Below are 27104 nucleotides of genomic sequence, written 5' to 3' on the forward strand. Positions count from 1 at the left end.
TAATATTAATATTAACGTATAAGTAATTAAATTATATATACTATGGGATACTAATTTAACATAAAAATAAAAAAATTATCCAGATATTTCACATAAATTTACAATAATATGGAGTAAGTTACAAAAAAATTATTTTTTTACCCTGTGGGACCAAGAATAGTTTCTTTTAAAAAAACAATTAAAGGGTTAATTAATAATTATATTCTGTTTAATTTCTATTTTTGTATCGTCTTTGCAGTGTGTCGGCCTCTACCTATATATTCCACTCACTACCCAGAAACTAGGGTTTAGCGCCACACCCCAATCGTAGCCGTCGCACTCTGTGTTTTCAGCGCCGTCTCCGATCTCCGACAATGGCGACCCAAATGAGCAAGAAGAGAAAGGTGACTCACTCATTCATACCACAATCATCCTTCACCAATTGAAATTAAACCTCATCAATTAATAACTATAATTTCAATTTTTATCGTGTGTTTCTGTGTGCGCAGTTCGTAGCTGATGGAGTGTTCTTCGCTGAACTGAACGAGGTTCTGACAAGAGAGTTGGCCGAGGACGGTTACTCCGGCGTGGAAGTTAGGGTTACGCCGATGCGCACCGAAATCATAATTAGAGCCACCAGAACCCAAGCTGTTCTCGGTTCGTGTGCCCGTGTTCTGTTCTGGAATCTTCTATTTTTCTTATTTTACCCCTTTGGAATTGAATATTGGAAGTTTTTGTTTTGTTTTTTTTTTTTTGGTTATTTTGTATTAATAGGTGAGAAGGGAAGGAGAATAAGGGAACTTACCTCTGTGGTTCAGAAGAGGTTCAAGTTTCCCGAGAACAGTGTCGAACTTTATGCTGAAAAGGTCAACAATAGGGGTCTTTGCGCTATTGCTCAGGCTGAGTCTCTTCGATACAAGCTCCTTGGTGGACTCGCTGTGCGCAGGTGTATATTCATTTTTTAGTTGATAAAAATATGTAATCTTTTTTTAAAATTGTTTCATTGCGATTCATGTCGTTGTGAAAAAATGTAGAAAATTGCTGTCGCCGTGACTCAAAATCTTCCCAGAAAAACTTTATACTGCATCCATAGTTGTATTCCTGGAGACCGTGTTTTAAAACCTTGATTGCTAGTTGATAAAACACAATTTCTATTGGTGACATTGTTTTTATTTGATTTGACAATTTATTACTGTGCGAAATTAATCTTGTGTTGTTTTTCTTGTATCTTTGTTTGATTTTTATTAATAAAGGTGTGTGGAGATATGTTTGTTTTGATAAACAAAAGTATAGTTTTTAGACCTAATTGTTCCCAGTGAAAACATATTTTTAACTAGTAATTGAACATATACTATTGTTCTTTTCCCCCCCTTGCACGAATGTGATTTTTCTGTGGGTTTGTGTTTACTTTGTGTAAACTTCCTGTTTCAGGGCCTGCTATGGTGTTTTGAGGTTTGTTATGGAGAGTGGTGCTAAGGGATGCGAGGTTTGTTCTCCAGAAGTGACTTGGGTTTTAAGTTTGTGATATTGGGGTGTTGCTTTGTGTGATGGTTTTGGTTGTTTGGTTTGAGCAGGTCATTGTGAGTGGAAAATTGAGAGCCCAGAGAGCCAAATCTATGAAGTTTAAGGATGGGTACATGATTTCTTCTGGGCAACCTGTCAAAGATTACATTGACTCTGCAGTGAGACATGTGCTCCTGAGACAGGTTTTTGCTTCTATTCTTTGTAGATTCTTGATACTATTTATCTCTTTTGGGTTGTTGATTTTACTATGAAGTGATGATGCTAATTGTTATTTTTTGCTGCCTCATAGGGTGTTCTTGGCATTAAGGTGAAGATCATGCTTGATTGGGATCCTAAGGGGAAACAGGGTCCTAAAACTCCCCTCCCTGATCTTGTCACAATCCATTCTCCAAAGGAGGAAGAAGAATACATCCAGCCTGCTCCAGTTTTGGCTGCTAATGATATTGAGGTCCCTGTTGCTTGAAAAGTTATACGCTGGAGGAGTAATTCATATTAGCTTAGTGCCTAGTTTTTCTTGTATGCAATGTTTGTTGTTGAAGACATGTTCAAAATTTTGAAGAAATTGTTATACTCAGTTACAAGTATTTTAAGTCATTTGTTTTATCTTTCTCATACCCTTCGTCTTATGTAGTTTGAAGTCTTTTGTTTGTGATTCACGTCATTGATACAGTTCTTGTTATTTTTGTTGTTCTAATGCTATGTTTCTTGCCTTTATGAATAGATAATTTTTTGTTATTAATTCTGGAGTTGCATTCCCTTTAAGTTTTTTTTGCTTTATAGTAACACTTGTCGAAGGAATAGTACGAGTGATGCCTTCCATAACCAAGAACAAAAGCAATTTTTTTTTACGCCCTTTTGCATTGTACTATTCATATCTACCATTTGGTTTATGAATTGGCCTGACTTTGAATCTTTGCTTCCTAATGTTGAGCATAATACTAGGAATAACATAGATTTGGCTTGTCTTGATTTACCACTGTGACTATGGAGCGATCAACAAGATACTAGATCCTGTGTATATGAGTAAAGTCCTTGTTTGTGTGGTTACCTTCAGAGCATTCTTCAAAAGATGGAATGAAGCATCCGTATTCAGTTATATCCATGGTTATCGAACTCTAGTTTTAAATCGTACGAGTTTATGTGTCTGCACACCCCAGTGAACTGAATCGCAGATAGAATCATTTTCTGGCAAACTTGGAGTAAACTCACTAGAATTGGAGTGGACCAAACTCGGAGTAAACTTGAAAGAGCTTGAAGATGGTGGTGGTGGTGGTGATATTGGAGATGATTTAATTATAGGATTGATGGACGTTTGAACTATTTCTATGTTTTTTTAAATTCTTTTATTTTAAGAACTTATGTTTTGTATTGTATGAATTTATATTTGATTGGGTGTGCACTATGTTAGTTTGTTGAACTATAGTTAAAGTTTGTTATTTTGATTTATTTTAGCGTTGAAATATTTAGTTATGATTTTATATGTAGGAATATTAATATATTTTTTATATTGAGTAAACTCTTGTGAGTTTATGGGACCTCCGTGAGTTTATGTAGAATTGTGAATTTGATAACCTTGGTTGTATCTTTGTATTCATCAACTTAAGGCACCAAGTAATTAGGCTAGCTCAAGTTTTTGTATGTCTATTGCTTATGATGCATATGAATCTTAATATGTTCTAAAGTGTCACTAGAAAACAACGCACACCCAACAAATCTTAATATGAATCTTAATATGCTTATGATGCATATGAATCTTAATATGCCCTACATTTTATCCAATGTTCTGGCTGCAAGATGGTCTTGAAAAGGTTTGTTGAACTGGTTCTGGATTTTCAACTATTAATAACGTTTCACTTGGTGGATCAACCTCTCAACTGATGAGCAGAATAAGTATGGGTTAGTTGTGATTTAGCAGGATGAGTTTAACTTGTATGTAGACCCTTCTTACTCTGTCTCTTCATGAAACAGTGCTTTTATTTGGCTGGTTGAGTGTTGTTTATTATGTATACCTTGTTGACCTGGAAAATTTAAATTAGATGGAACTAGAACTGTCTTCATGGACATACTGTTAAAAAGCTAGGTAGTAATAATTCCAAAATCCCAATTGGCATTGGAATTTTATATTTCTCTTAATTGAATGATTTGATTTGTTATTGTATATGGTCTTGTGTTTGTTTCTTGTTTATGATTTTGGATTAGTGAAATATGTCAGAACTCGGAAGGGAAGGAGAATAAGGGAGCAGCTTGTCTTGGTACAGATGAGGCTTTCCTGACAATTGTGTTAGAAGTTCAATAATAGGGTTCTTTGTGCTATTGCCTAGTCCTAGTTTATCTGTTTTGTGTTTTGTGGAGCCATGTTGTACGGATGTGTATGCCTTAAATTAGTCATTTGGAATTTTAGACTTGGAAAATGAACCTTAGTCATTTAGAATTTTTGACGTGGACAATGAACCTTGTTGGTGGTGGCACCTATCAGCTTCAGGTCTCTCTCTACCTTCACCATTTATTTTGGTAACATGTCACTTTATTAGTCTCAAAATAGATTATGTTAAAAGCTGCCTTGTGTAGTTGTTAGTTCGATATTGAGGAGACTTTTTGCCTGCCTTTGCATGCATGCTTTCGTTTGTTTACACCCTAGTTTTGTTTGAAGACTTGCTTTAACAAATGTCTCTCACTGAACTTAGCAGTGAATAGAGACATGATTATGGTCTTGGGAGAAACATTTAGTAATTTTTGTGTGTTTTGTCATGGTGGTTAAATTTGATAGCCAAATGACGAAGTTGATTAATATGATTTAACAAATTTTGTATTGTTAATTTTGCACAATATTCTTCTTGAGTGTACTTGTAGTCTCGATATGCTAATATGGTATGTCATTGCTTAGATGCTATTCCACTCATGGTTTAGATCGGTTCCTTTTATACCATTCCAGTAGTGAGACTGAGCTCTACCATTGCGTCTTTCGGCAAACAAAACTGGGCCTTTTGAAAATCCACATTTTGGCTGAGTAAGGTTTCTCGTTTGTGTCTGCATTTTTTTGTTTTCCGTTGAAGAATGTTTGAAAAGCTTGAAAACCAAAACGAGAAATAGAAGTATCTTGTTCCCAAAACTTAAATTTTACTATAAGTATCTTATGCAATACGTAGTTTAATCTTACTGGAAACTGCAGAGAAAGAAAACATACCCCTTTACTCCTCGCTAGAGCGCATACAGTCAATGTTCCATCTGCAAGATTAATTTTAAATCTTCCTATATCACCTTTTTACTAATTCATCTACTTGTTAAATATAGAATAAATTTTACGGTTTCAAAACATTAAGTGTCTTTTTCATTTAATATTTTATTTATAAAGTACAAAAAGATAAGGTAATATTTTTTTTTTAAAATTAAAGATAAGGAAAGTAGTTAAAGAATGAAAAGTAAAAAGTTTTTATTAAGAAACATGCACCCCATACATTATTCTTCCCCTAATTAATATAGTTTACATATTGGGTTGTTCATCAAATTTTATTGATCACCTTTTTGATGTATATGGAATCTTTCTTTTTCAGTTGCAAGAGGAAGCTAGGAAAATGAGCTAGAAGTTCTTGAAAATCTCAAAGATATATATAATATAATATAATATGTAAAAGCTTGAATTATCGTTATTAACACGATTTTTTAATCAATTGAGTTAATAGATCAATTATGTTATAAAATAATTAATGTCATTATATATAACACTAAATTTTTTAATGTATATTTAATGTACATATAAGTTTACATAATATATATTGTGACAATTAATTTTGATCTAATAATTTTTTTACATATATAAATTTTTATTAAACTTGTAATTTTTATTTAAAAAATATATTGTTAAATCGAAATTAATTATAATAAGGTCAAAAACAGAAATTTATTTACTATAATAATTATAAAAAACTATAACTAAATTTATTAATTTTTTTAATCTTTTATAAAAATTTTGAGTGATACAGATTGACAATCCGTATACGGATTATAAATCTATATGTTTATTAGCATGGTTAATTTTGAAAAATTTACAAATGTTGGGTGTAAAGATTTTCTTTTGATGTAGGAAGAAAATCCCATCAGTTGGGCTAAAATTGGCTATGAACTTTAAAAATGCACAGACGAATTGTCCACTCTGTTTCAACTTCGTATGGACATGTTAAAGAACGAAGTACACAAGTGCATGGCCGAGGACATTCGAGACTAGGCTATGTTTGGTCAATAGAGTAGATGAAAATAGAAGACAAATAATAGAGAAAAGAGAAAGGAAGTAGAATAAAGTTAAAAGTTGACTTGTTTTGTTTAAAAGCAATAGATGAGAAATAAGATAGAAAAAAGTTAAATAACTGAATAAAATATAACTTTGTCTTTGCTATTATTATTCTTAGGACTGACAAAATGGGTGCAAACCCCAAATAAGCTAGGTTGGACTTCGAAAAGGCAGTTCAAGATGAGATGAGTCTATTTGGCCCGATCCATATAACCTAACGGGCTAAATGAATTTGGACCCAGCGAGCCATAGGCGGACCTGATGAATAATATATCAATATTAAATAAAAGAGTGTTACTTGGGGCACCCAGCACCCATGGTGAAATGACAAAAATGTCCTTCACCCTTTCATATAAAAAGCGCACAGTGACTCCCGTACGAGTCATTGTTCATTCCGCGGCTTTTCTTCTTCTTTCGAAATTTGTTCTTTCGCACAGTGACTCGTCCCTCTTTCCTGCGCGTGGTGGTTGGTTGTCCGTGGTTGCTGGTTGCGGCTTTTCTTCTTGTTGGTGCTAGTGCGTCTGGCTATGGTGGTTTCATCTTGTTGATCACCTTCGAGGTTAGTGAATCTTCTTCCTCCTGTGGTGGTGCTTCTTCTTCCTTGCTATGGTGGTTTCGACTTGTTTTTTGTCGTTAGCTATTGTGTATTATTTTGTATTTTGGTTTGCATTGGTCCCATGACTGCTTCTTCATTTTCTTTCTCCCCCGCCCCTGCCATGCTTCTGCTGCTCGATGGTTTTTTTTTAAAAAAAAACTCATACGGATTGCCAATTCGTATGGTTTTTTTTTAAAAAAAAATCAATTTTTCAGTCTGTGAAAAACCCATACGGATTGCCAATCCGTATGGATTTTTTTTAGAAAATTGATTTTTCAGTCTGTGAAAAATATTTATATGTTAATTATTTTAAAAAAATGATTTTTATTAGAAAAAGAAATAGGAAAAATTTTAAATGAAAAATATTTATATGTTAATTATTTTATAAATTGTTTAGTATTGATTTTATTAGTTTGTGATCAATTTGTTGATTATTGATTTATGTATCATTAATTTGTTTATTATTGAATTTATGAATGATTTATGTATTATTCAATTTATCTAAGAAATGTTTATGTTAGTTAGTAGTAGGATTAGATTACATTTTAGATTAGATTAGATTTTTAAAACAAACATTAGATTTGAGAAGCAAAAATTAGATTAGAAAGATGAAAATGTTAGTAAAAAAAATACTAAAATATAATTTTAACATATTTAAAAATGTTAGTTAGTATTTAAGAAAGATAATAACATATTTGAAATAATTTGGAAATTGTTAGGGGATGATTGAAAAAAAAACACTTAAAAATGTTAGTTAGTGAAAATAAATATTGAAAACCTATTTTAAAATTTTTAAATATTGTTAGTTAGTGGAAATAAAGATTGAATACTTAAAAATGTTAATTAGTGAAAATGTTAGATATTTAAAAATGTTAGTAAGTGAAAATAAAGATTAAAAACCTATTTTAAAAAAATTTAGATATGGTTAGTTTTTTTAGAGAATGATTGAAAATAAAAAATAAAATATTTACAAATGTTAGTTAGTCAAAATAATAATTGAATACGTATTTTTAAAAAATTTAGATTAGAAATATATATTTGTTAAAATTTATGAAACGAAAATTTGAATTGTAAAAGATTGTTAGTTTAAGAAAATAAGTGAAAAACAAAAATAATATCTTAGTTATAAGTAACATTAGATTTTAGATTAGATATTAAAAAATAGTTTGAAAATTGATTGTTACTATTAAATGAGTGAAAATAAATATTGAATACCTATTTTTTTTAAAAATGTAGATTTTGTTAGTCTTTTTTAGAGAATGATTTTTGTCAAATATATTTCAAAATGTCACGCTCTGCTCCGTCATCATCACGGTTATTCATCCTCAACGAGGAACTGGAGATGCTTTTTGCGACTGTGCCCAGTAAGAATGTCTACCTTTCATATTGATACGTTTATTTACACATGTGACATGTCTATAATTAGTTAGCTTTTGCAATTGCTAATTCTGTCAATATAGGTCGAGTTAATAGATTAATAATTATGTCAGTTGCTTGAATGTCAATTTTGTTATATCATGTTTGAATGTTAATTATGTCAGAATTAACAAATGAAGAGCACGAAGAATGGTGTGAAATGGCGAAGATGATACTGAAGGTCGCGGTTCCACCAAATACTGTTTTAAACACCATCTTCATTTTGATTTAATTAACATATAATTATTAAGTTATTTTGTGTAACTAACCAACCTTATTTTTTATATCAAATGTAGATTTATAGTGAAGTTAGTATGTCATTTGCTGTCAGGTGGAAGAACGTACTTTATGGCGTATGGCATTTCGTTGACAAGGATGGAAATTATCATAACGTTGTCTACAACAAAGATTTGGACAAACCGGCCATTGTAGCAGGGTGGACAACACTAAGAGTGTGTTTGGATAGGTTAATTTAACTATGTAATGTATTTTTTATAGGGAATTAAATATTTTTTTATTAAAAGTGTCTGTTTGGATATTTTAGTAAAAGGAATTCAAAATTTTAGAATTTTAAAAGGGATTTTAGTTAGTTGAAAGAATAGAATAATTTTGTTTTAAACCATCAATTATCAATGTTTCTTTCAACGATGCCTTATTTCTGAATTCAACCCTGTCTAATACTAGTTCCCTAAGTTCAATACTCGGATTAATCTGTTTTAATTTTAAATACTTGACGACCTGGTGCGCTTTTCGGCAAACCAGATTTCCCTTGAACATATTCGTATAAAGAAAAATCGGACCAAAAAGTAACTGCAGGGGAAATCTAACAATTGGCACAGATTAAAGGATGAAGACGTGGTTCGTGATATCTTTTGGTGTCACCCTAATGCAATGAAGTTAGTCAATGCATGTAATTTGGTGTTTTTTATAGTACCGACAAAACAAACAGGTACAGACTCCCACTACTCGATTTTGTTGGGGTGACACCAATTGGGATGACATTCTCTACCGGTTTTGCATATCTGGAGGGTGAACGTCTTAATAATGTGGTTTGGGCTTTAGAACTCTTTCGAGGTATATTTTTAAGACGTGATGCCCTCCCTGGAGTTATTGTGACTGATAGAGACCAAGTATTGATGAATGCAGTGAAAACTATATTCCCTGAGTGTACAAATTTGTTGTGCAGTTTTTACATAAACAAGAATGTGAAGGTCAAATGTAAATCGTTAATTGGTCAAAGAAATGCTTAGGAGTATGTCATGGATGCCTGGGGAACTCTTGTTGATTGTCCTTCGGAGCAGCAGTTTGATGAGTGGCTGAAGAAGTTTGAAATGGTTTGTTCACTTTGGCCAATGTTTGTTGACTATGTCAAGGATACATGGATAATCTCACAGAAGGAAAAATTTGTTACCGTGTGGACGAATAAGGTGATGCACTTAGGTAACACAACAATAAACAAGTATGAAATTATTCAATTATTTCTATTAATGTTGATGGATTGATGGAACTTTATTGTTGTATATGTTTATTGTTATTTGTGTATCTGAAATGTAGGGTCGAATCTGCTCACTGGGCTTTAAAAAGAGTGTTACAAAATAGCCTTGGAGACTTATGCGGTGTCTGGAATGCCATGAACAATATGATGACGCTACAACACACAAAAATTAGAGCATCATTTGAAACAAGTACATTTAATCACAAAAGATTTGGTAAGTTCCATGTTAATTTAATCACAAAAGATTTGGTAAGTTCCATGTTAAAGTATGCATCTTGGGGATTGAGGTGATGTTGGGTATGTGTCAATTGTTTTGGTTCCGTTGTTGTGTCTTTCATTGTTCCTAATTCTACTTGTATGATCATTGAGGGTTGTCAACTTTGGTTTTAACTTTGGGTCACTCACTTGTTCAGGAGCAAAAAAAAAAAAAACAGAAATAAGAAACTTTTATTATTTAAATTTTTTCCTTTGGCGCTTGTAAGTGGAGTTTTTGGTAGTTTAGGGGAATAAGAGAAACATAAGAAGTAAGAATATATATATATATATATAGAGAGAGAGAGAGAGAGGAGGGATCAAATTATACTGGTGTAACTTTAGTAACTATTATATTATTTTATAACTTTCAACTGAATAATGTTTTCTTAAAACTCAACATTGGATTGAAAAATTATTTCACATAGATCACGTATGCAAAATTTCATATTAATTCAAAAATCATTTGCTATCTCGTTCATATAGACTAAAATCGACTTAATATAAATATTTCAAAATATAGAAAAATATGGATCATTTGATTATTATTGTTTTACTCCATTTTTACAACATCTATTTATGAAAAGACTCAATGCCTTGATTTACAACTATATTTTGGAAGGATGTGTCTATCTTTTGATTTTTGGAAGACTTTGTAACGGTAACATTTTCTTCTTCTTAGATGTTTCCAGAGCAAAAAATGTCTGATGAGTCTTCCATGGAAAGATCAGTGTGGATGGAAATGTTGTCCATGACAACCACTGGCCTCATAAATGTCTTTGTCCTTCTTCTCCTTTTGGAAAAATTGTACCAATTTATTGTTGTGTTCAACCCAAAAGGGTATAAAAAACTTCCCATTGTATGTTGGTAGGAAGAGTTTTGTATCATGAGTTTTTCTTATCGGGTCAAAATTTCTTTTGTCTGAATCTGAGAAGAACCATTGATATCCTTGTGTTTGTGCTCTCATAAGGCTGTATTGGTACTGTATGTTACCTTGCACATCCCAAGTCTCATATTCGTCATTGAACAGGGAAAGTCCCTATGATCTTTTGGTAAGAGGTTCATAACATGAGAGGGATAATTTTGTGCAGAAAAATTGCTCAGGCAAGTTATACTTTTGATGGAAATATAGTCCATCATTTTTACCTGTATCAAGTTTATATCTTCATTTATATAGGGATTAAATCCCTCAAACCTGTCCGAGGGAGGGATCAGAATTGATTATAGACATCCATAGTCCAGAAGACTTTTTGTGGTGGTTGCCAAGTCTTCATATCCGAATGACTTGAGCTGGTCTAGGTCCAGTCTGGTTTTTCTAAAAAGAAATTTTATCTTGCATGGACAATTAATTTTATCTTCACAAAATGGCATTTTATTGGTACACAAATTTCTAGTTGAAATAGGCATGAACACCTATGTAGAGGCCAGGAATCTGGGTTTGGCTATTGTGTACCTTAAACAATAATTTTTGTATCTTTTTTAAATTGTCTAGGTTCAAGTTGTTTGTTGGTCCAAGGACATTTGGGCTGATGGAGTCTTTGTAAGTTTTGGGGGAGGTTTTCACTTGGGTCAGGATTTATGATTATAGTTGTAGGCTTTAGCTCGAGGGTCTTCTTTATCTTATTGATATCAGTGTTATTTAATTCAAGGGTTTTTTCTACTTCTTCCCTTGAATAAAATCCTTTGTAGATTGGGCTTTGAATACCCTCCTTTACCAAGCAAAGGTCTTTAGAATTGGTGTAAACACCTTTATGGGATCATGGTAATAGGACAAAAGTTGTATAACCTTTCCCAGAAGGAGAGACTTTGAGGAGAGGAACTCCTTGATTATCTGTTATACAGAAATTGTATAAGGCACAAATTATGCCTTTTTCACATAACAAACGAATTGCTCATTATTCTTTGTGTGTTTTGGAATATTCCAAATATTATCAATAAGGCAATTGAATTTATCATTGATAGCTTCTCTACCAGGGTAGTGAAACTTATTTGTAAGTACTAACAATTCTTGATTGTCGAACTTCATTTTGTGTTTTATATTTTGGTAGGAGACCTTAGAGGGCTTCATCTTGTTGAATTCCTACATAACGAGAAAGAATATCAGCAGCAACATTCTTAGCTCTTTTTATATGTTCAAAATTTATCTTTATTCCGTTATGATAAACATATTCTGGGAATAAAAGCCATCTTTTGTGAGATTTTTTATCAGTATTTATTTGTTGGCTATCATAAGCTACTATTGCTTCGCAATCAATTCTTATGGTGATTTCGATTTTATTAATCATAAAGAGTTTAAATCCTTTTAGAGTGTTTATCACAACATTGACTTCAAAATCTGTAGAAGTTGAGTATACTTGTGGTTTCGTGTGGTATTTTCCTAAGGCATACCTACAGATTTCTTCGTCACGAATTTTTTCATATTTATTTTTCGTGTTCTTTAGGATGGATCCCCATCCTAGCTCGCAACCATCGCATTCTATAACTAGATGATCAAAATCTAGTGGAAGAGATAAATATGACAAATTATTGACTATTTCTTTTATTTTCTGGACCAATTTTATATCCTCTATATTGAATTTTCTTTGTCCAGTTAAGGAGGTCTTGTTGTAAAAAGGAATTTTATATTTCCCTAAATCTTTAATAAAATTTCTTGCATAATTAAGCAAGCCTAGAAATGCTCTTAGGATTTTTATATCTTCCATTTTGTCTAGAAAATTAAGGATTTTTTAGGAAATGTGAGACTGAAGCCTTATTTTTCCATTCCTTATTTTTGTTCCTAGGAACAAAATATGAGTCTTCCAAATTTCCATTTTTGATTTTGAAATAATTAAGCCAAATTTTTCAAATAAGTGAGGAACTTGTTTAAGATGCAGATAGTGTTCTTCCTTAGCTTTTGAAAAAACAATTACATCATTGATATATGTACATGTGAATTCTTTATAATTTTCGAAAATGTTATCCATCTTTCTTTGGAAAATTTGTGATGCATTTTTTAATCCAAAAGGCATTACTTTCCATTCAAATAATCCTTCTGAACAAGAAAACACAATCCATTTTACTGAGTCGGGATGCATTTTTACTTGGTGAAATCCTAATTTTAAATCAAATTTTGAAAACCATTTGGCCTTCTGTATCCTATTTATTAACATATCTTTAGAAGGAATAGTATATCCATCTATGTGAGTGTTATCATTAAGCCTTTTATAATTATAGACCATCCTAGTTTTTCCTCTTTTTTGTTCTGAGTGTTTATTAACAATAAAAGCGGGACTCCTCTGAGGACAAGTGTTGGGTTATATAACTTTTAGATCTAAAAGGGATTTTATATGATTTTTACATTCTTCTTGTTCAAAATTACCATATTGAATGTCTTTGGTTTTGATTATCAGACCTGGGTTTAAAATGTCTAATTTACATTTAACAGGATCTTTTTCTCAATATTTAATGGGGTCTTCTCCTATTCTACTTGTTTTATTTAACCCGTCTATAATTTGTTGTATATTATCAAAGGTTATGGTTTTATTGGTCTTAACAGAATTGTAATTAGATTCTGCTATAAATAAATCATATTGTAGCCCAGTTTATGTTTTTATGCTATTTAAGATATTTTCTTGGTAAGAATCTTGGGGTGTTTCTAAAGTGCTTATCCTACCATACTTTTGTGATTTTTTTTATTTTACAACTGTCAGGTATGTCACAAGGACATTGGTTACTGGTATTGGTGGCGGCATCAACATGCTTTATTCGTAACTCTGATGTGAGTTCGTCTATTATTGGTGACATTTGTAAGTTTGTAGAAATTAATAAATAATCTTTTGCAATAGTAACTGATCTATTATCATGTATAATAAAATTAAATCCTAAAATCATTTTTTCTTTAGCCGGTTGCAAATCTACTATGTCTGCTTTATTTATAAAAATCTTTTTGCCAAAAATGTCACAATTTGTAGATAATTGAATGGTGAAATTTTTGGTTTCTATATCATTGGTTATTATGTCTCCGGACATAGTTCTAGTTTTGGTTATTATATTACTTCTAAAACAATTATGTTGAGGTACAACACTTTTACATATTGAAGTAAAGGAACAATCAGTATCTACTAAGGCTTGTAAGACTACTTCAGTTTGGTCAAAATTATTTATTTTAGGAAAATTTATTTTAACCAAAATATGTAGGCTTTTATTATTCTTTTTTATTGCAAATTATGGGAATGCAATCCTTGTTTTTTAGTGCCATAAGCCCATTTTTTTGTTCTTCAGTAAAATTTGGGGATCTGCTTTTCTCAAAATTTCCGTAGAGAAAGTCTACCATTTTTTCAATTTGGTTTAATCTGGTTTCCAAAGTGGAAATCCTGTTATTTGTAATTTTATTTCTAGAATAATTTTCCTTTTTAAAATCAGGAAAATCGATTTTCAAAATTGTTTGTACGCAAGTTTTGCAAAAATTCTTGTAGCATAAACTACAATGAGCTCTTAACGTTTTGTGAGCATATCTTATGCAAAAATAACATTCTTGTATTTCATGTTCACAATCATTTAATTCAGTTTTGAACATAAGGATGTATCCCAAATCATCAAGGATTTCTCCGTAATGATTATATTTATCATCTACTGGGTTGAGATTGGTGTACTCATTTCTAGTGAATTCGTTTAGGATTTTATAATCTTTGTTAACTTCTTTTTCCTCAGAAGTATAGTCAGACCAACTGACTATTGAATATATTTCTGAGTCAGTAGAGATTGTTTCATCTATGGGAATGAGATTCATCCTACAACTTTTTATTAGTTATGCTTCTCTTGTAAACAAATTGGTTTTGTTCGAACAGTCTCTGGAATAGTGTCCTGGTTGGTAGCAAGCATAACATTCTAGCTGCTTTGTGTATCTTTTATTATCTTTGAGTTTTCTAACATGTCTTTCTTTGTTGAGAGTAGGTTTTCTAGAATTTGAGGCTCTAATTGAATACCTACGAGTTGGATTCTTCTTTCTAGGGGGTGTGTACTAGGCGATCTATATTGAGGCCTTTTCCTTCTAATTTCTTTGTGGTATTGTTGTGTTGTGTAAATCTATTTGCAGATTTTTGAATCGGCCATTTTTATCTGTTTGTTAATGGCTATGTTGGTACATGTATCTTCCATTACTTTCATTATGTGTTGGATTCTAACAGTCAGATTGTTCATGACAGGGTCAATTTGGTCGTCATTCTAGCTGTCTCTAATTTTTTGTCCTAATTTACCCAGGAGTTTTAGGAATAATTTTTCTCCCAAAGATTTATCAATAAACCCTTATGCTATAGAGGCATACATTAGATAATCTTAAGTAAATTCCTTTATTTTACCAAAGTAACTTATAAAAAGTCTTTCTAGGCTACCTAGGTAAATCTTTTGTTTGATGGTATTTCCATCATTTACAGATTGGACTGTAAAGATTCTCTATATCAAGCTACAGAAATTGTAGATGTTTGGACCAGGGTCCACTAGATTTGTTTTGATTTGTTATGGGAAAGTTTGTTTAAATGATTCCCAACATGCTCTAGCTATATCTCCCAAATATGTTACAGCTCTTGCTATCATGTCTTGGCTGGTGGGTACATGATTTTCATGGTTTACCTTATAATCTCTTATATCAACAAAAGTTCATTGTTCTATGTAATTTGGAAGTAGTTGAGGGTTAACACTTCCTATGTTTAATAGGAGAGACGACATATTGAATGTTGGTTCAATGGGCAACCTTTTCCCTTTGGATTTTATATTATCTCCTAGGGCTAAGTCTTCAGGAGCGATAATTTTTTCACGGGGAGCGAACCTCATCTGGTAATCTTCCATACTATAATCAAATTGTGGGGTAAAATTTGAACTAGTACCAAAAGCATCAGCCATGAGACCTTTGTAAGATTTAGGAAAAGAAACCAATGATTTTGTTTCATCAATCTTGGAATTAATTTCTAATGCATTATTGAAGTTGATTTCTTTTTCGTAAAATTCTTGTAAATCAATCTTCTCAAGTAAATCTTCAGTACTATCTGTATCTGAATTTTCCTTATCTATTGTTGAGAATAACTTTTGTCTAAAAATATATTCATCGCCTTTATCGGTGTCATCAGAATCTGTTTCATTATTTACGAAACTTTGTCCTTGGCACTTCTTGTCTTCTTCCCACTTTTCAACTGCTTTAAGAAGTTTTTGGGAGAGAAAAGTTTTTTCTGAAAAAAAAAATCAGTTTGTTTGGGTTCCTCGTAAGGGATATATGATTCAAAATATGAGCAATGCCATAAATTCATCATAGACATTCTAGAGGGTTCCATCTCCTCTTTTGGAGGATTTTGTATGTCCTCATAGTCAGTAAACCTTATTGAGAGACTATTCTTCTATTTGTTATTATAGCTGATCCATGGGTGGTTATAACACTCCTAGAGGATCCAACATCAATATGTGTTTGCCATTGGTTATTCTGATTCCTGGAGGAATCAAAGATTTTAGGTGGCAAAAATTGAATTCCATCATATGACAATGTTGTCACTAATGGATTGGTGTTTGTCCTGTATCTAGGGGATTTTTTATCACTTATTCTGCCTATGAAGGTGATGTCTAAATGTAAGTTGTGCCCTACAAAGTTTCTTCCAAAACCTATTGTCTGGACTTCTAGGTTTATGTTTTGTATGAAATCACTAAGATTCATTGTATAATTAGGAGCAATGTACATCAGGGAGACTATTTGATTTAGATTTATTTCTATCATCCCTACTATGACCTGAGAATTATTATCTTTGAACCTTTGATCGAAGAGCACTACAAAAGCTTTAGCTCTCACAAAAGATCTTGTTAGAGACCTGACGCCTAAGACAATTAACCCTAGGTGTACATTTCTTATATTTGTACTGAGGAGTTGTCGTCCTGTTTGTTCTGAGACTAATCTGACGTGTCTCCCATCAGGAAGATGAAAGTCATCCTTCTTCTATATCTGTATAAACTAGTTCTATTAGAACTTAGCCAGTTTAGGTTGTATAATTGCCTAGGATTGAGTGAGTCTATCCTAGAATTTGACCCAATATCAATATTGGATTCTATGTCTACTATTTGTTACAGTTGTTTGGTTCGGGAGTTTGTTCTCCTAAATAATCTATCTAAGATTCCAGGATGTTCGTTTATAGATTCGGTTACAGGGTTGTGTCCTGAAACTGTTTGTGAAGTTCCTGTAAAGGGTATAGTTCTCATTTTCTTGGTTTTGCCAACACAAATCTATTTGGGGATTGATTAGTACTCTTACCTAAAGATAATTTAGATAGTTGTGTTGTTATTTTGTCGAGATCGTTAGTAGAGAAATGAATTTGTTGGTCTTTGGATCTAAGAAGTTCCAAAATATCGGTGACCTTGTTTTCTAAAATTTGCACTTTATTTAAAAGCAAATTTTGTGTTTTTATTAGGCTCTCTAAATGTTTAGAAATGTCTTCGAGAGTTTTTGTTGAATATTTTCCAAGAGAACTGTTAATATTAGCAAGATCTCTATGTCTATCCAAAGCTAAATAGAGGCTCTGATACCAAAGAGATATCGAGTCGATCAAGATAAAATAAAATAAAAGATAGTAAAAGATAAAAGACAATAAAGGTAAATATAAAAGACATAAAGCTAAATATAATATAATATAAATCTGGAAAAAGCTAAATATAATATAATATAAATCAGGAAAGGTGGCAGAGCCTCCAAGTTAGATTATATTATGTTTTACTGTTAGAAATAAAATATAATTAAAGAAAATACAATTATCAAAGCAGGCGAAAAGAAAGATCGATTTAGATGGATAGAGAGCACTCCTCAAGTGGACACGATAAGTTATTTCATTTAAGAAAAATATAGAATATCATGAATCCCAGACTTTTTTTATAATTAAAAATAAGAAGAACTTTATAGGTTTTTTGTATATTAAGCCGAGTACTGAAGATCACTAACAACCCACACTCTTTGGGTCTTAAGAAGATCTTATTTTCCTTGAAGCACCTGCCTAGCCATAAAAGACTTCTATATTTTCTTTAAAAACTCAAGGGCACACCTTTGCCCCACTAGATTTTGATTATCTAGTTATAGAATATGATGGTTGCGAGCTAGGATGAAGAGTCATCCTAAAGAAAAAGAAAAATAAATATGAAAAAATTCATGACGAAGAAATCTATAAGTATGCCTCAAGAAAATACCACACGAAACCACATGTATACTCAACTTCTACAGATTATGAAGTCAATGCTATGATAAACGCTCTAGAAGGATTTAAACTCTTTCTGATTAATAAAAGTGAAATCACCATAAGAACTAATTGCGAAACAATAGTAGCTTATGGTAGCCAACAAATAAATACTGATGAAAAAACCTCACAAAAGATGGCTTTTATTCCAAGAATATGTTTATCATAATGGAATAAAGATAAATTCTGAACATATAAAAGGAGCTAAGAATGTTGTTGTTGATATTCTTTCTCTTTGCAGGAATTCAACAAGATGAGCCCTCTATGGTCTCCTACCAAAATATAAAACACAAAATGAAGTTCGACAATCAAGAATTGTCAGTACTTACAAATGAGTTTCACTACCTTAGTAGAGAAGCTATCAATGATAAATTCAATTGGTTTATTGATAATATTTGAAATATTCCAAAACACACAAACAATGATGAGCAAATCATTTGTTCTATGAAAAAGGGCATAATTTTTATCTTACACAATTTCTATATAACAGATAATCAAAATTTTATATTAATCCAAAAATCATTTGTTACCTCGTTCATACAGACTAAAATCAACGTAATATAAACATTTAAAAATATAGAAAAATATGGATCATTTGATTACATTCTTATTATTGTTCAATTTTGACAAAATTTGACATAAATAATTTTGATAATATATAGATATAATTTAACGGTTGAATAAATAAAAATCTCATTTTAGATCAAGTTATAAAAATAATGTAATAATTGTCAAAGTTATACCGATATATATATATATGTATCCCTTGTATTGGTGAGTTGGTCATGTCCTCAATGCACTATAGTGTATAAGTACTATATTAGACTATGTCATATCTGTCTTGCATAAGTTTCATGTTTCTTTTTATCCAGAATGGAATCTGCGTACAGAGCATGGTTGAGAGAGAAGAGAGATAGGTCAACTCCTGAGGAATTAAATGAACTATGCAGAGAGCTGCAAACTCCTTTAGGTACCACAAAATGGCAGGTATTAAAAGTTAATATCAAATTCCTCTTCTTTTGTATCCTCCATTGAAAACACACACACACACACACACACACACACATATATATATATATATATATATATATATATGCAACAAAAAACTTAGGATTTCAAAGAGTATGCTCCTTATTGTGTTTTGAACATGCTGAAACAGTTGGAAGAATTTGATAAAGCCGTCAAACTAAGCTACCAACATCACGGTGATGACAATACATCCACTAGGCATAGGCAGTTTATTTCTGCCATTGAAAGCCAAATTACCCAGGATGAAGCAACACTGAGGGAATCTTACATTTAGGAAGGTAAGCTACCACTTTGGTGGGTAAACCTTGATGAAGAAGAGCGAGATGATCTGGCTGCCTTTCTATCTGGAGCTTGTCAGACCACACAAAGCACTAACGATGAATGCATGGAGGTAACACAAGCCAAGAAAGAAGATAAGATTGTTGATATAAACACTTTCTGCAACCGGGATATATCTGTTAGTGAAAAGTCTTCTAAGGATGTCATTTCTGTTAGCAAGGATACGGATTATGTGATAGAAATAAAAGCAGATGCCGCTTCTAGAAGTAATGATGATGTAGTTTCTCAAACAGATAGAATAACTAGTACAAGAAAGACATGGACTACGCCTAATTATGGTGTTTTAAAAATTGCAATTGCTGATGAAGGTGAGCAGAGAGATAAACCTACATGGACTGTTGACGCCACCCCTAAAGAAAAAGGATTCAGAAATCTATTTTGGAAACAAAAGTTTGAAGAGTATCCTCAGGCTATGCGAGCAGTTTGTATGTTCAATCAGGTTAGATGAATAAATTCATAAGATAGGAACTTTTTCTTCTATTTTTCTTTGCTTACAATCAGTTTTTTGTACTCTGCAGCGTTTTGAGCACATTGGTATATGCCAGAGCCAAAGACAGTTTCAAAGTCCCTTGCACTTGCGATATGGTTGTTCTGTTCAAGTTACACTTGCTCTAATGTTGACCATTTTTCTCATTGGTAAGCTTTCAATTATTATTATTTTTTGTTAAAGATCATTGGTTGAGATTAAGATTATTATTTTCTATATGTATGATTAATTTATTGGGGAAGAAAGAAACAGAATGAGAACTGAGGTAATCACTATTCAGATAGAAAGCATGCCAATATCTAAGGCAAGATCAATCTAGTTATTAGTTTTGAGATCATGATGATGGTTCTCATAACTAGGAACTAGTTAAGTATCCGTGCGTATAGTTAGGTAAGCCGAAAAATTATATTTACAATATAGTTTTATATATATAGTTATAATATTGGATTGTATTATGATGTATTCAATTGGAAACTAACAAAATGAGAACAAAAATGAATACAAGCTAAAAAAAATTATGATCAACACTTAACTGATTTGAAGGTAAAGAAAAATAAAGCAGATATTTTATAATAAACTATCAGCTAACAAAGTATTCATATTTAGAAATATTGTTTGTAGGAAATTTCCGACGACAATAGAACTTGTCTATTTACAAAAATTGACATAACCAAATATAACATTGTACTGAATTTATAAACATAACCAAAATAAACCATAATTTACTGTTGGATCAGGAAATTCAAAGATAACCTCCATGCTTGTGATTGTGAAAAAACTCTCCATCCAGAGTCAATTTTTGTTGTCTTTCTCAAGTCATTGTAAACGATGCAGTATTCCGAACCATCTTCCAAAACCAAGTCACTGAACCTTTTCTCTTTCATAAAGTAATACATGCTACTTGGAACATTCTGAAATTTACAATAACTTAATATGAGAAAGGGAAGAATTTAAAAAATAGACAAATAAAATTACTTTTGAACTGATTAAGTATATTGCTAAGTAACTTACCAAGCTACTGCAAGTTACTTTATATTCATTCAGCAACACCTTGAAAGTGATTGAATTCAGTACTTTATGGTATAATGAATGTCATTTTGGAAAATATTTTGGATCACCACTGGTTTTGAATACCGTCAGAAAGATTGTTGCAACAAATTATTTGTGCTGCAATGTTATCAATACCATTACCCTTTATGTATTGGTTGGTTGTTCTATTTCAATTGATAATATGCATAATGTTGGACACATTGAACATGGAAAATAAGTGTGTTATGTACATCGTTATGTGAGGCTAAGAATGAAGTGGCTTTCATCGTGTCACAAGATTACTGTCAAATTTGTTACAACATTGTATAATAATATTGGGTACATATTAATCTGCTTAAATGGTTATTTATGTATCAAGTTATTAGTTTTGAGAACTGAGGAAGAACGAGATTATCTTTGAATTTCTTTATCCAACAGTCAATTATATTTTGTTTTGATCATGTTTATAAATTCAATACAATATTATCTTTGGTTATGTCAATTTTTGTAAATAGACAAGTTCTATTGTGGTCAAAATTTATTTTTTAAAATATGAATACTTTGTTAGCTGATAAATTATTATAAAATAGCTGTTTTATTTTGTTTTACCTTCAAATCAGTTACATCGTGTTGATCATAAAAAAATTTAACTTATATTCATTTTTGTCCTCGTTTTGTTAATTTCCAATTAAATACATCATAATATTGTCCAATGTTATAACTATATGTCTAAAATTATACTGTAAATATAATTTTCAGGCTTATCCGTGCGTATGCACGGATACTTAACTAGTTTCAAATTGAAATTTCGAAATCGAAAAATGGTGGAATGAAGAAGCTGAGGAAGCACAACGTGGTGGGCTTGAGCAGGAAGATTATTAAATGTGAAATAAATGGATGCGCTGACATGTGGAACAGGTGGTCTTTGTTTTACTACTAACAATTAGACTGTCAATCATTTGTTGCTGATTAGCTATCCTTCTCCCTTAGAAATCCGGTGAGGCACCATCTTCTGCAACTATCTTTTATGCACAATATCCAAATTACCAAGTGTTTTCATTATCTTGTTGACCATGCCAAAAAAATTTACAATAAATTATACCCTTACTTTTTGTTTTTAGGTTCAATGAGATATGAAGTATTCATCAACTGGTAGTTAATGATTGTTGGGGTTTCACTTTGGCTTTGCTTTTTATTTTACTAATTGTATTTGGTGTAGTACAGTGAAACAAATTGTTATTCTGTAAACTGTAACTTGTTCAAATCTTTAGATGTCTGGACAATTTTTCTTTCAACACGAGCTGGACTTCTGTACTTTTAGTTTTATCTTCTTCTGTTCTGCCTATCATGTTTTGGCACAAGACTAGTCATTTTAGTGTTTTAGACCTTTCTGCCAGACATTTAGCTTTCTTAGTTACTGATTAAGCATTGCTAATTAAGGATATTTTCTTGCCTTTCTCTGTCTGTAGTTCCCTTTGTACTTTATTCAACTAGAGTTAAACGGCTGCTTCGCTCAATCTGTTTGAGAGGTATTTCTATAACCTTATAACTTACGTTTCTGTAATGTTTAAAATAATAAAACCTGAAAATGTTGCAATTGCAAGTATGTTTGGGGTCTAAGTTTGTTTGGTTTTCTTGCAAGATAGATTTGTCCACACGCAACTCATTGCAGATGCAAATAGCTTTCATCCATCCCAAACATAGAATTCTTTTAATTCAAGTCAAAATTTGACATGAAAATATTTTTTAGCTGCTAATGGTCTTGTGTCTGAAAAATAATGAGATCTAATTATTTCTACTGAGATAAAATTTTCAAGGCCTTGGCTTTAAATATATCTCTATCTCAGTTTTAATTCGCGGGTGGCAATATGGAAAGCCAATGAGTCCACCAAGATAAAATTAGTGAACAGTTAGCCAATAAAAAACTCATTTTAAATTATGGAGAAATTCATCTCATTTATTTCTTCTCATTTTCTTTTCCTAAAAGTGCTTCAAGACAAGCTTACCCAAACATACCCTATATCAATCAATGTTTGGCTTTTGTAGGGCTTTACTTGTCTTGGTGGATCGACAAGGTCACTCACTGGCAGTGGCGGAGCCAGAAAAATTATAAAGCCTGGGCAAAAATTTAAAGATAGCAAATTCACATTGTATATAATATGTAAATAGTAATCAATCAAAATAAAAGAGACTCGTCATTTTGTCAACAAAAATATAGTTTAAAATAAAAGAGATAAACATAATCTTACAATAGCGGGTTAAATAAAATTACGAGGCAAGTGTCCTTTCCGAGACTTCTTTGCGGTAAATGTTCGAATAATATCAATATCATCAAGCGACTTGAATATCTCCCGCTCGGTGTAACATACCATCAAGTCATTGAACCACACATCGTTGATCTTATTGCGCAATTTAGACTTGATAATCTTCATTGATGAAAAAGCTCTTTCAACGGATGCTGTCGACACCGGCAATATCAAAGCTAGCTCAATAAGTTTATAAACCAATGGAAATACCAAATGTTTCTCAGTTTGAACCATCTTCATAGCCAAACTTTGAACATCTTCACAAGTGGAAAAAGAAGCATTTCTTCTCACTTGAAGCACATAAGTTTCAAGTTGATCCCTAATTGTTCCTCGGTCATCATCAGAAAAGTGTGCATGATAAATATCAGCAAGACGAGCAAGCTTATCAACATCAAACTTGGAGAAAGAGTTCTTGGGGTCAAGACATGAGAAGCAATCAAGTATAATGTTACTTCCTTCACTAAAGCGGTGATCTATCTCCACACATATTTTATCAATAGCAACATAAAAAATCTTTGCACGGTAATGATGAAGATTAGTGATAGTCCTCCCTTCTGCTCTTGAACGACCCCGAACCGGTATTTCGTCATCCATATTTGGTACCGGAATACTTTTAGCTACACAAAATCCTTGGACATCGGCAAAAAAATTATTCCAGCCACTCTCTCTCATTGTGCCCAACCGAGCTTTGACAACATCAACTAATTCCATGGCATTCACAATATTAAGATCTTTTCTTTGCAATACATTTGAAAGCTCGTTTGTGATACCAAACAACTTTAACATTAACCTCAAAATAAAAGCAAATTTAAAGCTCTCCATTTTTTCTATCAAACCTGCTGCTTGAGATGGTCCACGTCCATCTTCATCAACCATACTAAGCACCTTTAACACGGAGGACCACATTTGATCCAAACGAAGCAATGTAGTATGATGTGAACCCCATCTAGTATCCCCGGGTCTAGTGAGACTAGATGATTGGTGTAAGCCCCTTCCTCTAGATATCTCACCACTCTCAAGTTTATTTAAAATATCTTTGTGTTGTGCCTCTGTCAAAGCATCCCTCCTCTTACAAGATGCACTTGTTGTATTCACAATCAAGGTGATGTACTCAAAGAAATCATGAATAGATGAGCAACTACTAGTAACAGACACAACAACCAATTGCAAACGGTGAGCATAACAATGGACATAGAAAGCATAAGGATTTTCATCTAGAATTTTTCTTTGCAAACCATTAAATTCACCTCTCATATTTGAAGCTCCATCATATCCTTGCCCTCGTATCCTTGAAATAGATAATGTGTACTTATCAAGAATACCATAAAGAGCATCCTTTAATGACTTAGATGAAGTATCTGTGACATGATGTAGAGCAATAAATCGTTCCACAACATTCCCTTTGTCATTCAAAAACCTAAAACAAATTCAACCAGTTTACTTGGCGGCATAGAGAGTAATAAGTAATGAAAATTGGAAATTGGAAAATACAACTACTAACCTCAACATCACCGCCATTTGCTTTTTGACGGATATATCACGTGACTCGTCAATAAGCACGGAGAATTGTCTATCACCAAGCTCTTCCATAATCACCTTGGTAACTTCATGTGCACAACACGTTGCAAGCTCCTTTTGAATGTCACCGCAAGTCATTTTGCAATTTTTTCCACCACGGTCAAAAGCATCCCTCACTTGTTCATTCTGAGATTTTACCCAATCTACCATCTCTCTAAAATTGCCCTTATTTAGCGAAGTAGAGGATTCATCATGGCCACGGAAAGCCATGCCTTGTGCTATGAGATATCTTGAACAATCTAAAGAACAAGTCAAACGAATCTTATACAATTCTTCTGATTCCTTGGTTGCTTTAGCAAACTTACTTGTCACACTTTGTCTTTGATTATTATAATCATTGTAGTGCTTGACACATGAGTTGTGCAAACTATTATGACTACCAACATGACCTTTCAAGCCTTGAGATGCATGCTTCCAATCTCTATATCCGCTTTTAGTGAAGACTTCAAAACCAAAGTGCTCGGCCCTCCCGGGTTGCTTAAATAGAAAACAATAAAAACAATAAGCTGCATCCTTTATCTCACTGTATTCTAACCATGTATAATTCTTATACCATGATTTACTAAATGCTCTTTTAACACTTCCAAATTGAGTACGAGGAAAGTTTGACAAATCTGGTTGCATTGGACCCTTCAATATATATGCCCTCCTCACTTGGTCTTGAATATCCGGAGCATACTCATTAATTTGTTTCCTACGACCTGGATCACGCACAATCTCATTTGGATTAAACTCATTAACCACATTATTAAGTGGTGGTTCTAATTCAGCTTCCGGTTGCACAACATTCACATTCTCAATATTTTCTCTATCAACCAAAAATCTCCTCATATCTGAAATAAAGATAAAATAGTTACAAAATTGTAGCAAAGAAAATTTTAGTGTTTGCAATTGATATATTAGAAAACTCTTTTGCAAATTGCAACCATGTATGTAGTGCAACACAAAAGACCAAAAAGAAATTATTAACTTAAGCAATCAAAAGTCTTTTCCTCTAAGCTTTTTTCCATATTAGAAAAGCAAAAAAAAAAAGGGAATAAAATATGACTTTTTCTTCTTCAATAAACGTGCTCTTAGTGGGGAAGAAAAAGAAAAAGTGTCCACTATGACTCTATGAGTTCACTGTTCACACTTGAAAAATGGAAGAAAAATTAAAGAACACGGAAATATCACAACAAACAAAAACACTTTCCATCTTAATCACTTTTATTTTTCCTAACTTACCTTACCTGCGGCTGCTATGGGATTATGGAAGAGAAGACGGCGACGACGGCGCGGAGAGGAGGAAATAGAAGGAGTCGGCGATGGAGGGAAGAGAAGACACAGAGGAGAGGAGGAGGGAGGCGGCGGCGACGGAGGGAGTTGGAGGAACTGCCCACTGCTGGATTCGGAGAGACGGAAACTTTTCGTTTCCTTTTTCCTTTTTCCTCTTTCTTTTTTTTTAAATTTTATTTGTTTTTTAAGACTAATAAAAAAATATTGGGCTTGTAACAAAAAAAAATGCCTAGCTGAGCCCGGGCATATGCCCCTGCTGGCCGCATGGTAGAACCAGAGATAAGAATTGACGATTTACACCAAAGAAGACTGACACCAAAAGACACCAACCTATTATGCCTTTGTCATCATGTTTAACATGAATTGAAATCCGATTAAATACACGATTCATTCGTTTTAATTTCGCGGGCAATGACTCAAAATTAAATTGAACAATCAAATTCAACTTAGCCGAAAGAACAAACATTGCAATTAAATTCAGTTTGGCACAAGCAAAATAACGAGAAAACAATGAATCTACCCAGGCCACGATATAAATATATATATCCAAGTTAATCAGATAAACATATTAAAATTTCTCATAGCTACAACTCAAAGGCAAACAAGAAGAGCTAAAGAACTATCAACAACGAAATTGATGAGAAACCCTAATCCACTCCCCAAATCTCTAACCACCGAAACCATAGAGGGTCCTGCCCTGCCTCTTGAGAGCGTAAACAACGTCCATAGCAGTGACGGTCTTGCGGCGAGCGTGCTCAGTATAGGTGACAGCGTCGCGAATGACGTTCTCGAGGAAGATCTTGAGAACACCGCGAGTTTCTTCATAGATGAGACCACTGATACGCTTCACGCCACCACGTCGCGCCAGACGCCGAATCGCGGGCTTCGTGATTCCCTGAATGTTATCCCTCAGAACCTTACGGTGCCGTTTCGCTCCTCCCTTTCCTAGACCCTTCCCTCCCTTTCCTCTTCCAGACATGCTTCACGATGTTTTCTTCGTTTTTCTCTCTGAATATACACTCAAATTAAACTAACTTGGTAGCTTTGGGGGGAGAATCCAGAGGCTTATATAGATGCGGCAATCTTGGATTTGTTAGCGATCCGTGTGAATGGGTATGGACACCGTTGGATTTAAAATGCTTGATTCTGATTCGCGGAAATGGTTTCACGCAGATCGTGAGGTTTCAAAATTTGAATGGGTTAGTACTTAGTGGATAAAAACTACTGACAAAATTTAGCATCAAATCTTTATTATTACTTAATTTTTTTTTATGAATTATA

The 27104-nt window shown here is 32.7% G+C and overlaps 3 protein-coding genes and 1 pseudogene across 3 annotated transcripts; 2 read left to right on the forward strand and 2 right to left on the reverse strand.

Annotated features, from left to right (window-relative positions):
* Nucleotides 1–223: 223 nt before the first annotated feature.
* LOC114372616 (40S ribosomal protein S3-3-like) lies at nucleotides 224–2242 on the forward strand. Its single transcript, XM_028330275.1, has 6 exons — nucleotides 224–383; nucleotides 489–636; nucleotides 754–925; nucleotides 1411–1465; nucleotides 1554–1685; nucleotides 1793–2242. The coding sequence occupies exons 1-6, from the start codon at nucleotides 354–356 to the stop codon at nucleotides 1964–1966; spliced, it is 711 nt and encodes a 236-aa protein (XP_028186076.1). The 5' UTR covers nucleotides 224–353; the 3' UTR covers nucleotides 1967–2242.
* A 16411-nt stretch (nucleotides 2243–18653) lies between these two features.
* On the forward strand, nucleotides 18654–22368 carry LOC114371722 (annotated as a pseudogene).
* A 456-nt stretch (nucleotides 22369–22824) lies between these two features.
* Nucleotides 22825–25704, reverse strand: LOC114369767 (zinc finger MYM-type protein 1-like). Its single transcript, XM_028327019.1, has 2 exons — nucleotides 24472–25704; nucleotides 22825–24387 (listed from the first exon to the last, which is right to left on the reverse strand). The coding sequence occupies exons 1-2, from the start codon at nucleotides 25377–25379 to the stop codon at nucleotides 22923–22925; spliced, it is 2373 nt and encodes a 790-aa protein (XP_028182820.1). The 5' UTR covers nucleotides 25380–25704; the 3' UTR covers nucleotides 22825–22922.
* Nucleotides 25705–26266: 562 nt separating this feature from the next.
* LOC114369768 (histone H4) lies at nucleotides 26267–26814 on the reverse strand. Its single transcript, XM_028327020.1, has one exon. It carries the CDS (start codon nucleotides 26800–26802, stop codon nucleotides 26491–26493), a length of 312 nt encoding a protein of 103 aa, XP_028182821.1. The 5' UTR covers nucleotides 26803–26814; the 3' UTR covers nucleotides 26267–26490.
* Nucleotides 26815–27104: the final 290 nt, after the last annotated feature.

Source organism: Glycine soja, chromosome 10 (genome assembly GCF_004193775.1).
Source record: "Glycine soja cultivar W05 chromosome 10, ASM419377v2, whole genome shotgun sequence".
In the NCBI taxonomy this organism is placed as follows: Eukaryota; Viridiplantae; Streptophyta; class Magnoliopsida; order Fabales; family Fabaceae; genus Glycine; species Glycine soja.